Genomic DNA, 15073 nt, shown 5'->3' with positions numbered 1-15073 from the left:
GGTGATTTTTGCCATTGCCTAAGCAAGATATTTTTGCCTCTGCCTGATCTAACTGCCTTCTGTATAACCTCCACCATAATCGTCAGCCAGTGTTTTTATTTGATACCCGTAGCACATATAAATGAGTGCGATTTAATTTGCTCTTCCAGATTCGTAAACAACAGAAAGAGCATGCCGAGTTGATTGAAGATTACCGGATCAAGCAGCAGCAGCAGCAGCAGTGTGCAATGGCCCCACCCACCGTGATGCCAGGTGTCCAGCCCCAGCTGCCCCTGGTTCCAGGTGCCCCCCCGCCTCCCATGAGCCAGTCCAGCTTCCCCATGGCGCCACTGCAGCTACAGCACCAACAGCACACAGCAGTCATTTCTGGCCACACGAGCCCTGCTAGAATGCCCAGTTTACCTGGATGGCAACCTACCGGTGCTCCTTCTCACCTCCCCCTCAATCCTCCTAGGATTCAGCCTCCAGTTGCCCAGTTACCAATAAAAACTTGCCCACCAGCCCCAGGAGCAGTGTCAAGTGCAAATCCACAGAGTGGACCACCACCACGGGTGGAATTTGATGACAATAACCCCTTTAGTGAAGGTTTTCAAGAACGGGAACGTAAGGAACGTTTACGAGAACAGCAGGAAAGACAACGAATCCAGCTCATGCAAGAAGTAGATAGACAGAGAGCTCTGCAGCAGAGGATGGAAATGGAGCAGCACGGCATGACGGGCTCAGAGCTAAGCAGCAGGACGCCTGTGCCCCAGATTCCATTCTATGCTTCGGACCTGCCTTGTGACTTTACGCAACCTCCAAGACCCCTTCAGCAGCCTCCACAGCAGCAGCAGCAAGCGGGGCCGGTTTTACAGCAGCAGAACCTGCAGCAAGCGTCTATTAATTCACCACCCACCCCAAGTTTCATGCAAACCAATGAGCGGAGGCAGATGGGACCTCCCTTGTTTGTTCCCGACTCACCATCAATTCCTGGTGGAAGCCCAAATTTCCATCCTGTGAAGCCGGTACATGGAGGTGTTCCTGGGGCCAGCTTCCAGCAGTCCCCGGTGAGGCCTCCTTTTACACCCGCTTTACCTGCGGCACCTCCAGTGGCTAATAGCAGTCTCCCCTGTGGCCAAGACCCGGCTGTAAGCCGTGGACAGAGTTACCCGGGATCAGCCCCGTCTCTCATTCAGCTGTATTCTGATATAATCCCAGAAGAGAAAGGGAAAAAGAAGAGAACAAGAAAGAAGAAGAAGAAAGACGACGATGCGGAATCTACCAAGGCACCTTCTACTCCCCATTCGGATGTAACTGCTCCACCAACCCCGGGTGTCTCGGAAGCTGCCTCTGCTCCCGCGGTGAACACACCCGGCGAGCTCCCTCAGCAAGGAGAACCCGAGGCAGCGGAACCGGGCGGCCTATCACCTCCTGACCCGGCAGCTGGCCCGCTGCGCACAGAACCAGAGAACGAACGGCCCAGCGGTGACTTCGCACGAGGAACCCCAGGTCAACAGACCTGTGCGAGTTCAGAGGTGGATAAGCGCCCCATCGATGCCCCTGCCCCCACTGGGGAGATGAAACTGGAGTCAGCTGAGCCGGAGCAGCACCCGGGCCCAGATGGGCCTGAACTGGAGGAGCGCCCTGGGGATCGGGCCAAAGAAAGGGCTGTGGCCGGCACTGCCTGCCCGGGGCAGAGTCCTCCCCGACCTGCCGGCGCCCCTGCTTCCAAAGGAGATTCAGGCAATGAGCTTCTGAAGCACCTGCTGAAAAATAAAAAGGCATCTTCCCTTCTAAGTCAAAAACCAGAAGGGAGTTTTTGTCCAGAAGACGACGGTACGAAGGATAACAAACTGGTTGAGAGGCAGAACCCAGCCGACGTGGTAAGTGTGGCTCAGGAAAGCAACTTGCTTTTTTCCCCCCTTTTATTTTAAATTATGGTTACCACAGATTAGTGCCAACTGCTGTATTGATTTCAGCGCTATTTTATAACCTTTTTATTGTGGAGTAAAAAAACGCGGACCTCATGTTTTGGTTTATACCTATAAACTACATCAAGTAATAATTTGCTTACTGTATTTTTCAAAAATCAGAGAGCTGTAGGGTCATGCGTTTCATACGTAACATATTCCTGTCAGCTGATTATCACCACATTGAGTTGATCTGACTAAAGCAAAGAAGTAATCATCTACGTGTCCTAATTGCAAATAGTGTGCAATTTCCATTAACCTCTTTGAAATACAGAAAACAGCTCAGGCACCCTGTTAATACCCTTGGGGACTCTCAGGAATAACCCATATTGGGAATCCATTCTGTCTCAAAGTATTGATACTTAATGTTATGCAAACACAGTTTTACAGGTAGATGCTATTTTATCTTTGTGGTTTTCCATGTGTCGATATTTTGCCTTTTTTTTTTTTAAGTTTTTAAGTGTTAGACTTTTTTTGTTTGTTTTAATTTTTATATTTGGCTGCGTTGGGTCTTTGCTGCGCGCGGGCTTTCTCTAGTTGCAGCGAGCGGGGGCCACTCTTCGTTGCAGTGTGCGGGGCCTCTCCTGTTGCGGACCACGGGCTCTAGGTGCACAGGCTTCAGTAGTTGTGGCACGCAGGCTCAGTAGTTGTGGCGTGTGGGCTTAGTTGCTCTGCAGCATGTGGGATCTTCCAGGACCAGGGATCGAACCCGTGTCCACTGCATTGGCAGGCGGATTCTCAACCACTGTGCCACCAGGGAAGTCTCCTTTTTAAGTTATAAAACATTGGATTTGCTTTTGTTTTTTCATTTGTATGAAGAACTTTGTTGTAAATATACCTTTACAAGATTCGATCTCCTGCATTTCAGTGAACTTCCTTGACATATTTCCCAAACTGGGGTTTTCTAGGTTGTAGGAATTGGTTAACTTGTCTTATCTTTCAGATGCTACACTACCATGGCTATTGTGTTCATAAAGCTTTCCCTATAGTGTTTCTCAAATTAGATTTTAAATTTTTCATTTTTTTAATTGAATGAGGTGGAGTGCTATATTTAGTTGTCCAAATTTGCAGTTTTAAGATTGTTAGTGAAACCATTTGTTTTGCAAGTATTGGCTTACTCTTTGTTTTCTCTTATTTGTCTGACTCAGTGGAGGTTGAGTGGTAACCCCATAGAGTCATGTAATTTTTGTAAGTTTTGGTGGTGATAACTTTTTCAGTCATATTTGTCATCAGCAAATAGACCTGATCTCTAGCTACTTTGTCCATTGCATCCTCTGCCCCTAGGAATACCGGGCTACTTGCAGCCCCTGAGTGTCTTTCTGATTTTACCCTTCCATATATGGCCATATGCTGCTGTTTCTGCCTACTCTGCTCTCCCTTCTTCTTCTTCTTTTTTTTTTTTTTTTTTAACATCTGGCCAATATCTGTATCTTTTAAGACTCAGTTCTGGAATCGTCTTCCCCAGATAACTTACTCAGCTCAGCCAGTCTCAAATAAGTGGATGCCCATGTGCTTACATAGCAGTTTCTCTAGAACCACTGAGCATAGATGGCTCCTTGAAGGGTGTAGACGGCGCCCTGAGCACCTTTCTGTCTCTGTGCCTTTCTATCTCAATACCACATAGTTGATATTCGGTGGAGTGAAGTTAGGTCCTAATAACTAGTGATTATATGTAAAAAAATATTTATATTGGGTGTTATGATAGAAAAAGGGATGAGATCAATTAGTATGTGTATAAATGTTTGGACTGTGTCACATGTTCTCATCCATCTGGGAGGGCAGCAAGGGGCGGGGGCCCTGGATTACTAGGGGTGATGCCTTCTTAACCACATTCTAGGGGTTATACTGTGCTCAGCGCTTGCCCTGAGGTACGGCAGGCACAATTATTATTCCTGTTTTACAGATGATGAAATTCATTTACTTTCTAGTCACACTTAAGGCAGAATTGTTGTGGCAGTAGTTGGACAGGCCCAGTTTTTCCTCCGTGCTGAGGACATGTGCTTTCTCACACATAAGTTGGCATTAGTTGTAGTGTAGGGGTAAAGCCTTGGGAGGCTTTGAGAGCTCGCATCACTCAGCTTGCGTCAAATCCATGTTCCATCTCTTTCCAGTGTGCAGCCTGGGCAGGTCAGGCTTTCTGTGCCTCAGTTTCCTCATCTGTAAAACAGGATTAATAATGCTCCCTGTTACTGGGTTGCCACAGGGATTAAAGGAATTAGAGTACACCTTGTGCTTGTGATATTAATAAAAGGTGGTGCATACCCATGACTACCAATGACATATCTAGGAATCTGGCAAGAGGAACGTAAAATTCTAATATGTGCAAAGGTGTGACAACATGAATAGCTAATGAATGGCTTTATTTTTACTAATAGATAAAAATGAGAGAAAACAACCTAAATCCACTACTGTAGTTATTGATTGGGTTATTGTTTCTGTATATCTATATCTGAATACACAGATTTTTTGCAGCCATTAAAATTTGTTATGCATGAATGTTTAATGTCACGGGGAACAAACCACATGTCAAGTTTCAAAGGCAACCACCAGAATAAAAGAATATTGAGTGTGATTCATTGTGTTTTTAACAAAATACATGTAGGCATAGATAAAAGATCGAAAACAAATACATTAAAATGTGAACTATTCCTGTCTCGGGCAAACTTTTGGATGATTTTTTATCTTTTGTGTTCTTCTGTAATTAAAAGTATTCTTTGAACTGTAGTAATAGCTGCTTTTTAGGGTAGTCGTGAGGATTGGAGAATTCTGTTAAGCACTTACAGTGCCTGACCCTGCTGCACACCTAATAAGCGGTTGCATTGTTCTTCTCTTATAAGCCAGTGAGAAGTGCTTGGGCCTTGCTCTGTGCTACTCGCAGTGCAGACCTTGAGGACTGGCAGCGTCACCCTCACCTGGGAGCTTTTCAGGAAACGGGATGTTGTGCCCCCAGCACAGGTGTGCCAGTCAGAGTGTGCTTTTTAACAAGGTCGCAGGTGATTCGCATTCGTATGGCCGTGAGAGGCATAGCTCTAGGCCAGGGTTCTCTGAACTTTAATGTATCAGAATCACCTGGAGGGCTTGTTAAACGTTTGGATTCAGTAGGTCTGGGGTGGGGCCAGAGAATGTGCATTTCTAGCCATCCTAGGTGGTGCTCATTCTGCCGCTCTGGGGACCACCCTTTGAGAACCATCGATCTAGCCCTGGGATGGGTACTGTGTTCCTGCTTCCACATCCCCTCTTTTTTGTATGAGCCAGGAATGGTTTTTACACTTTTTAATGGTTGAAGAAAACCTGAAACAGAGTAGTGTTTCACAACATGTGAAAATTATATGAAATTCAAGGTTCAGTGTCCATGAATTTAAAACATCTTATTAGACCATAGCCTAGCTCATTAGTTTATAAATTGTCTGTGGTTGATTTTGCAGTACCAGGGCAGAGAGTTGGGTAGCTATATTTAGTCTTTGGCCTTTTACAGAACAATTTTGCCATCCGTGCTCTAAGTCATTTAGATATATACAAATGGAAACTATAATCTGCAAACCCTCAAAGAGTCAATGCAGAGCACATTAAAATAAGTTTAGCAACTGTAGTTGCCTATAGCAAAGTATAGCTGTCAAGTTTAGAAATAATGGCCCCTAAAAAGAGTCCCATCTTTTTAAGTATTGATAGTACTACCCTTAAAAACCTCTTTAAGGACTGGTTTGTTCTTAGCCATAGAGACAAAAGTAAAGAAAAGGCTTATTTGCTATCATATAGGTCCTCTTTCATTGACTTTAGTATGTAGCAGTTATTATTCAGTCAAATGTATGACCATGAACTAATTTGAATGAACAATGTTGTTTGTTTTTAGTGATCTCTGAGGCTAGCTGTTCCTCTCAACTGAGATGCATAGGCTGTGAAACTTTTCTGGAGCTTAGCGATGGTGCCTGCATACCTTGTGTTTCACCCATTCCTAAGGGGAGCCCAAATAAGGCCCCTAGAGAGCACCATGCAGAGACCACCACAGCCATCGAGCTAAGAGCACCCCTTCCTCCACAGCTGCCAGTGGGCAGGAATAGGCGCTCCGGGCTGTCACTGGCACAAGTACAGGCAGGCCTGCCTCCTCTGAAAGGGAGAATAGCCGCATGTAAGAGTTCTCTCTCCTCAAGCTTTGCAGCTTACTGATTTCCATACTTGAGAATCACGTTTCAAAAAAGGGATGCTGTTTTCAGAAAACAGGTCATTTGATGCCACCATTTTCCCTCCTTAACTTTGGGTACCCACGTTAGGAATATTGTGTCTTAGGATGGAACTGGATTAGCAGGAACTGGAATTCAAGCGTGTGGATAGTTCACTTATTTCTTAACCTTTCCGATTACATTAGCAAACTTTGGGGGCTCAAGTGCAAGGTGGTTTTGGATGTGGCAACAGCCAGTTGCCAAAAACAGATGGAGGAAGTGAAACCAAGAAACAGCGAAGCAAAAGGACTCAGAGGACCGGAGAGAAGGCAGCACCTCGGTCGAAGAAAAGGAAAAAGGAAGAAGAAGAGAAACAAGCGATGTTCTCTACCACCGACACCTTTACCCACCTGAAGCAGGTGAGTCTTTTGGAGCAGCCCCTTTAAAAATTCAAGGAAGGGAGACATCAGATGCTTTTTCAACCTTGTTAAACTGAAACTTTCCCAAAAGTAGAGAGTTAAGGGGTAAAAGACATCTCAACAAGCAACCTCAGAGATTTCCTGTGTGCAAGCAAACTTGCACCTTATCCTATCGGCACCCCAAAATTTTAGTAAAATAGATGGATTGGTTGGCGCTGGTCAAGATTTACTTATGTTCAAAGGGAGCAGCCTCAGCACCAAGAAAGATTCTGTCCACGTTACTTGTGACTCCGGATGCACAGAAACACAGGCATTGGTCTCTCCCGCTAGTAGAGTGCATTCTTACACCTTTGTGGCTGTTACGGAAGGTGGGAGACAGCTGCTGAAGAGTGCCGCTGGGGGCACCTAGCCTCAGTTCAGCCCTGATTCTTGCTGAGCGAAGATAAGGAAGGTGTTTTTCTTGTTAGAAGCCTGGCAGCATCCCTTTAAGACAGATAAGAATAAGGCTTATTTTTAAGTATATCTCAGAGATTCTATAGTCTCTCTCACTTATTCCAGCATTTTGATACTTGAAATTTTTAAGTCTTATTTTTCTCAAGCCTTATTTGACTAAGTTGCCTTGGGTCTTAGAAAAATTGAGAGACACTTGTTTTGTTTATCGTGTACATTACTCTTAAATGTGTTTTTCAATAGCAGCTCTCTCTGCTCCCTCTAATGGAACCAGTCATTGGAGTGAACTTTGCCCACTTTCTTCCTTACGGCAGTGGCCAGTTTAATAGTGGGAATCGACTTCTAGGAACTTTTGGCAGTGCTACCCTTGAAGGGGTTTCGGATTACTATTCTCAGTTGATCTACAAGGTATGTTTCTTTGCCAAGGTGTTACCTTGCTTCCTCTCTGGATGCCATATCAGAATTGGTAGAGCTTGTCTTGTTTTTCCATCTAGTTTACATCTATCTAATCTTCCAAGTTCCATTTAAACTCTAGTTCAACTAAAAGGTTAAAATTTTACCAGGTAAAGTGTTTCCAATATGAACATTTGAAATTTTTGTATAGGTCAGAATACAAATTGTGAAAAACATCCATTGTATATTTCTATGGTAGGGAAAATATTTATTTTCCTATAATCTTTATTAACTCTTAAGGTGACTCCAAATTCATAGTAAATAGAGTAAAAAATGTAGTTAGGAATTTACCCTGAAAAATACAATGAAAAAACCTAAAAACGTATTTTGTCTAATAACTTAGGTACTAATTGCACCTGTGCATTAATTCTTAGGCTACAAAAATTATATCAAACTGAACCAAGTTTATCTTTTGGTAATATTTTTTAACAAAGTTTTATGATAGGCTCATTAGATACTCTTTACTTCACATCTGACTTGTGTAAAGTGATCTTTTTTGCAAAAATATTTGAGAGTATCATCAGTTTTTCTGAGGGCTTCTCTTCTTTAGTATTAAAGTCATTCTCTTGTGATATTCCATTTATTATCGTTGTTGGCTTTTCTCTTCAGTTAGAACCTCTCCTAACTCTTGTAAATGCCTTCTCTTCTGATGCAAGCTGTTCTCCACGCAACTTCATCATCTTCAGAAATCCTAGATCTTTGCTAGATTTGTAATTTTACCTTGCACTTGACTTGCATGGTATTATTGGTAGATTCCAACAGTCCCTGAGCGACTAGTCAATGAATCAATGACAAATTGGTGACAGATGTTAAGCAGGGAGAAATGTTTGGGGGGAAACTGCATTTGTTAAGGTTCAGTCCATTTAGATATTATTGCTACTCCTTTTGCTTCTTTTCGAGATTTTAGACAATCCAGATTCTAATATCTAAGATACAAGTTGCAGTTACGGATTAGGATCTTAAATTCTCAAGTTTTTGATAGAACTGGGGCATATCTTAATTTAATAAAGGAATTTTTTGAGAACTCTGTACAATTTATTGGTTGAATTTTAAAGCTATCCTTCACTGGCTTTAACAGTGAAACTTGGAAAGAGTTGTATAGAATCAAATCAGGCACAGTATAAATTTGCTTCTTAATTTCAAAGCTAAGTAAGTACTCAAGCTGGGGAAAGTGAGCCAGTGGGTGGTATGTCCAGAGGATGAAGGGTGTTTGTTCCACTGAAACGCCTCCTGGCCTGTATGTTTCCTTTCCTTCTTGGTGTGCATTTTAGGCATGAAGGTGCCTCTGATTACATTTCTGTACCTTCCCTCCCTGTGCTGAAAATTCACAGAACTAAGTTTTAGCAAGGTCGTGACATATTTGCTCAGTAGCATATAATTTAAAATTTTTTGGTCTCCTGCAGCAGAATAATTTAAGTAATCCTCCAACACCCCCTGCCTCTCTTCCTCCTACACCACCTCCTATGGCTTGTCCGAAGATGGCAAATGGTTTTGCAACAACTGAAGAACTTGCTGGAAAAGCTGGAGTATTAGTGAGCCATGAAGGTAGGATGCCAAGCCTCCAAGTCTTGTACCTTTGAGGAGTTTGCCGGCTGTGTGTGGTGAAATGGCAGTTGGATTGTAAAGTTTACCCATTACCAGTTTTGACTGATTTATGGTTTTTTTTTTTTTTTGCTCTTCCAGTTACCAAAAGCCTAGCACCTAAATCATTTCACCTGCCGTTCAGACCACACGATGACTTGCTGGCCAGAGCGATTGCTCAAGGCCCAAAGACAGTGGACGTTCCTGCTTCACTCCCAACACCACCTCATAATAATCAGGAGGAATTAAGGTAGAAGTTCCTTTTTCTCAAGTATTTTTTTAGTTATTTCATTTATTTAAAAATGTATATGTTTGTATATAGCATAATGTCTGTAGGAAAAGCATGTAAAAACACTTAAAAGGTAAAATTTGGTGAATAATTTTCTTCAGAATTTTAAGTTTATAAAACATTCTTACTATTAAAAAGAATTCATTCGTGCACTTTAGAAATCTCATATGATACAGGAGGTTCAACAAGTAATGATAATCGAATAGACGTTAAGGCATTGGGACTCTCCATGCAAAATATTTCAAAGATCATTGCCCTTATAGGCTGTTAATGTGATTTACTGGGTTTATTGATGTTTGCAGATGTCAAAATAAAAGAGCGGCAGTCACAGAGCAGAGCATGCTTTTGTGGAAGAGAATTTAAGGGCTGTCCTGTCCACAGTTTGTAACTCCTTTGTGTCAGTTCTTTAGCCCCAGGATTCTGATGAGGGAAGATCAGCTTCTCCTAGTAGATAGTCACAGCCCAGCCAGTTAGATCCGGGGGAGGTTCTTATATAGGTCATCAGATTATTCTCTCTTCTTGGAAAATCTGCTAACCACCCTCTCTTTGATAAGACGTCATTGGACTAAGACCTTTACTGTATAAATGAGAAGACTGCGGACCACGGGGAAGTGACTTGTCCAGAGTTAGAGCCTAGCTCTTTGTTTCTCCTGGACCTCACCGCTAGATCCAGGCCGGAGCTGTCACTCGGGGGCAGCTGTGGGAGGCGGCCTCCCAGGTGTGCGTGTCTGGGGCCCGCCTGCTCTTGGGTCTCACAGGGACTCCTTGGAAGCCTCTCTCGGGTCTCCCGTTAATGTTGCTTCTCACAGCGTTCCTTCAGCCTGACGGCGTCTCCTCTGGGGTGGGGGGTGTGAGACCCCAGGTTCTCGAGCTGCCGTACAACGTTTAGCCCAAGACCGCACTCGCCCTACAGCCCCATTTGCCTTTGTAACCTTTAGCTTCTTGGACTAGACCAGTCTCTTCCTTTTTTCACTTCACTTTATCAGTTAAGAAAAATGAAGGCTTATGAAGCCATAATAGCCAGGTTTTTTCCGTCTTGGCACTGTAAGTAAACAGCAGCCACAGGAGAGTTCTGTGCACGCGTGCCTGGGTGTGTGGTGGACTGCTCTTTCCTTTTTCAGCCACAGGAGTGTCCCCTAGTCTCAGTGATCTGGAGCTTTGCAAAGGTGTGAGTATCCATTCTTTCTATGCTGTGTTATAATCTGAATGTCTTCCTCCTTTGGCAGGTCTTTAAACTTGGATGCTAAAGCTTTAGTCAGAAGGAAGCATACCACTTAAATTACTTTATAGTTAAACATATTTCTTATTTTTTTCCCAAGAGCTTTCCTGTTTGGCCCTGAACTGAATCTTTGGCTTCTCAGGTTATTGTCACTGTCCAAAGGTCACACACGTAGACAGGGCTGGGCTGGTGTGGGAAGCCCCCAGCGGCGGCCTTGCGCGTGCTGATGTGTGTTTATTCTGCTCCCAGGATACAGGACCATGGGGGTGACCGGGATACCCCTGACAGTGTTGTGCCCTCGTCCTCTCCTGAGAGTGTGGTCGGCATGGAAGTGAGCAGATACCCAGACCTGTCCCTGGTCAAGGAGGAGCCTCCGGAGCCTGTGCCGTCCCCCATCATCCCAATCCTCCCGAGCAGCACCGGGAAAGGTAGGGGGGCGCAGTGCAGTGGGAGGGTTGGCTAATATGAATGTTTAGAAAAGCTGTTAACCCTCAACTCATCCTTCCTTTTTTAAGGGTTGGAGTCTAGAAGGAATGACATCAAAACTGAGCCGGGCACTTTATTTTTCACGTCACCTTTTGGTTCATCCCCAAATGGTCCCCGATCGGGTCTCATATCTGTGGCAATCACTCTGCATCCTACAGCTGCTGAGGTAAAGATGGACTGGCTGCTGGACGTTGTAGAATATTACCCATTTCTAAAGGAGTGTCAGGTGGCTCACAGTGACACGCACAGCTAGGTCATCGCGGATAAAGATTAAAGTTAGGGCTTGGCTTAGCAGTCCCTTCAGACATCTACGCTGCTGTGAGTACTAGAAACTGATCTCAGCCTCAGTCAAGACAGAAAGAGCAAACTGAAGTCAGAGATCTCATGTTTTTACTAAAGAATGTATATGGTAGAGAACTCTTCAGAGAGTTGATGACTATTTACATGTAGAAAATTAAGCAGTGAAGAGCTTTGTCAACAGAGAAAGTTTTCCAGAAGCAACTGTGTTCAGGTAGCAGCTGCCCATAGCAAACACTAGTACATGGCTGAGGATTTTTTTAAACTCTTAATTCTTGATGATGTTTCGTTGGCAACCAGACTCATAGTCCATTGGTGGGGCGTTTTGGTCGTCAGCAGAACATAACAGTGGCATGTTCTCGTGGACTGTGTCAGACTTCTGCCCAGAGCTGGGGGAGTCTGCTTGGTGGAAGCTTCTGACCAGCTGTAAAAACCATGACAAGGTTTAACTCATTCCTTGAATTAAAATGTCTAAAATAGTTTAATGTTCTCTCAAATATTTAACATTAATTGGAATCCCTGTACGAGGATTTCTGTATTTGGAAGCCTTGTTTGGGTATTGGCCCATTAAAACCCTTTCTCCCCCCCGAGACTCTTAAGTCTAAATAAAAATGGTTGGATTTGCGTGAGGTGTGTGCAGCACGCGGATAGCATTTATCCTAACGTGAGTCTTTCTTCAGTGGTTCTCTGTTGCCTTCCGGGTGGGTAATGCGGCGTTTGCAATTTCGTTTTAGAACATTAGCAGTGTTGTGGCTGCATTTTCCGACCTCCTCCACGTTCGGATTCCTAACAGCTACGAGGTTAGTAATGCTCCAGATGTTCCATCCATGGGTTTGGTCAGTAGCCACAGAGTAAACCCAGGTTTGGAGTATCGACAGCGTTTATTTCTTCGTGGGCCTCCACCAGGACCTGCAAACCCTCCCAGACTAGCCAGCTCTTACCACCTGAAGCAGCCTACTGGGCCCTGCCCTCCAGCAAGCAACGGTGAGCTGCTTTACAGTTTGTTGACCCCAGATTCATTCTTGATTCAAAAGTTACGCCGCTTCTCTTTAAGACCTCGCTGTGATTTTAAGGGAGTAACAGGTCACGTGTTGGCACGCAGTCCTTGGTGACTTAACCCCCCGGGTGACTGGACCTTTAGTGCCTGGGGCCTACGTCACACCCTCTTGTCAGCGCTCTCCGACCTGCTTACCCTTGAGCCGCGTTTGTCCTCCTGCGGCCCAGCCTCCCCTCCCACTTAGCGCTGGGTCACACTGTGCGGATGAGGCCGCCATCTCTGCCCGTGTTCCTGTTCCCTTTCCTTCTGCGGCATCTCCGGGGCCCCTCTCTTCTGTAGGTGCGCTCACACCTTCCCCATCACAGAAAGGTGGGCCCGGTCCTCGCACCTGTGTGGCGTCCCTTCCCTCCCCATCTTCCTCGTCTGGCCTCACCCTCACCCCGCTCTCCCCGCCTCTTCGCTCACCAGTTTCTTGGCCGTCTTGTTTCCGTCCTCACCTGCTCTTAGAGCCCAGCCTCTCCCCACGTCTCGCCCTTGAGCCACGCTGACAGTTGCTCGTGTTGGGTCTGAACTCTCGGCCTCTGGCTGCCCTGTCACCCTTGCTTTCTCCCTGCTTCTCCCTCCTGCCTTCGTGGCCACGCGAGCGACGTGCCCTGAGATCGCCACGCGCTTTGCAGTCTGCGTCCCCGCTCGCGTTTTTATCTTGGCCCTGGAACTTCTTCATCCCTCTTCGACTTTCCACATCACGCTCATTGAAGACTCTCGTTCACATACCTCTTCATCTTTCATAAGAGATTTCGTACCCTCTTCACCCTGGAGCAAAAGTATTCTCTCTCCCCCGACTCACTTTGCCCTGAGACTGGAGACGACCCTCTGCGCGTCCCGGTTTCCCTCCGCACTTCTCACAGCCCAGCGTGTTGTCCCAGCCGTGTGAGGGTAGCTTCCTCTCTTTGTACCCCAGTGCCATGCACGTAATAGATGCCCCGTAACCACTGCTTAGAAAGTAAGATTTTTATTAATCACTAAAGCCCAGCGTGTGGTAAATTACATGAGCCGCGTGGCAGGCAGCCGGTGCCGAGTAGCTCAGCTCCCTGGACCCCCGTTGTTATTGGTCGACTTTAGTCGCTAATGAACGCCTTTTGTCTCTAGGCCTTTCTGGGTGCACGGGCACTGGTCACGGTGTCACAGACAGTGCGGCGCTCAGGCCCCAGTGGTGCTGCCACTGTCATGTCGTCGTTCTGGGCCACGGCGTGAGGAAGCCGGCCAGAGACCCGGCCTTTGTGAGCAAGGTACTCGCACGTCCCTCCCCTGACCCCCGGGTCCCCGCCCGCCCCCGCCGTGCCTGGGCAGCGCCCGCTCCTGCGTCCGGAGGAGTCGCTTCTGGGGCTCCACAGACGCCTCCCCCAGAGGTCACCATCGGCATATGTTTCATGTGCTTGAGCTTAAAACCCAAGTAGCTACAGCAGCCTGTTCAGGGGGTCCGATGAGAGCGTGTATCTTTAGACGGTGAAATATGGAAAGTACAGTGTATTTCTGCAAACGTAGTTTCCCTGTGGCTGAATTATTCTGTGCTAAGTACTGGCCCGTAGTTACCTTTTTACTCCTTTTAGGGTTGCTGCTTCCACTTTGAACAGATCAGACCCAGCCCCGTGCAGATCTTGTCCTTATTAGATCCCAACTTGTCGAGCTCCCCACACCTTTCTCTCTGCTTTTCAGGGTTCCCGAGACAGTTCCAGCAGAGCGGAGAAGGACGTTGTCTTCTGTAGTAATAACTGCTTTATTCTCTATTCATCAGCTGCACAAGCAAAAACCTCAGAAAGCAAGGTAAGATGGGGACAGTTTCAGTCGGCAGTCTGCGTTGAGTGGCGCCTGTGTTTTGGGGGTGTGTCCGCTCCCCCCACCCAAAGCCCCCCCCGGGGAGTCTGAGCAGATGCTCCCCGGGTTGGAAGGAGTGCTTGGTCCAGGCTGTTGCTGCGAACTAAGTAACTTGAGCTTATTCAGCAAGACTGGGCAGATTTGAACCATGTCTTAAAAGTTCAGAAATGAATAAAACACTACTATTAAAATCTGTAATTTTACTTATTTAATTACAAATATCTTAATTTAATCACAACTATAAAGTATTGCTTTAGTGATCTTGTCCCAATGGGAAAACCTGTTCACAACCATAATTCAGGTCTGTCTATTCATGTATTTTGGGGGAAAAGTATCTGTCTTGTACCAGGTTGGAAAAGGTCTATTTATTTCTTGTGTGATTTAAGTGTATCTTTGAGTGTGTAGCTGATGCGGACGATACGTTTTAACCGTTGGCGCTGAAGGAAGTTTCTCCCACGCTGTGATAGCCTCTCCTCCCTCCACGTCATGGCTCTTGCGTCTTTCTCAGAAGAATGTTCTGGAGACTCTTATTTTTTTAAAAGGCAGTAGCGCCCAGTGTAATAAAATTCAAGCTACTTGCCAAATAAATTTATACTTTAAAATACATCAGCCTGGATGAGAGAAGGAATTGTTTTTCCCACCACATAATTTCTTGAGTCCGTGGGCAGTGTCTGCCTGCTTCTGGATTTTCTGTGAGGCGCATCTTTTTTCAGAGCTGTGTAGGGTGGGGTACATGAGAAGGTGGGTTTGCTGTTGATTTCGTTATGACCACACTTTGTATCTAAAAAGCAACTAATGGAACTTCTGTCTCAGCTCAGCCCTTTCAGCAGTTGGACGGGAACCGGGCGGCCTCTGAGAAAAGTTACATATGATTTGTTTGTTGACAGGGGACTGCTTCCCC

General features: G+C 45.6%; 1 protein-coding gene across 1 annotated transcript in view; it reads left to right on the top strand.

Moving 5' to 3' along the window:
• The window catches only part of KMT2C (lysine methyltransferase 2C), a gene marked incomplete at both ends in the record, with an annotated part of 286382 nt that overhangs the window by 260997 nt on the left and 10312 nt on the right, over positions 1 to 15073 (top strand). Inside the window, 9 exons of the mRNA XM_079711888.1 lie at positions 150 to 1862; positions 6313 to 6525; positions 8832 to 8973; positions 9112 to 9259; positions 10767 to 10945; positions 11033 to 11169; positions 12035 to 12284; positions 13447 to 13586; positions 14014 to 14121. Coding sequence (XP_079568014.1) covers positions 150 to 1862; positions 6313 to 6525; positions 8832 to 8973; positions 9112 to 9259; positions 10767 to 10945; positions 11033 to 11169; positions 12035 to 12284; positions 13447 to 13586; positions 14014 to 14121 — 3030 coding nt within the window. The remainder of the gene's footprint in view (positions 1 to 149; positions 1863 to 6312; positions 6526 to 8831; positions 8974 to 9111; positions 9260 to 10766; positions 10946 to 11032; positions 11170 to 12034; positions 12285 to 13446; positions 13587 to 14013; positions 14122 to 15073) is intronic.

This window comes from Hyperoodon ampullatus, assembly GCF_949752795.1.
Source record: "Hyperoodon ampullatus genome assembly, chromosome: 9".
Lineage (NCBI taxonomy): Eukaryota > Metazoa > Chordata > Mammalia > Artiodactyla > Ziphiidae > Hyperoodon > Hyperoodon ampullatus.
The sequence above is the reverse complement of the archived record's forward strand: the minus strand, read 5'-3'. Positions and strand labels throughout refer to the sequence as shown.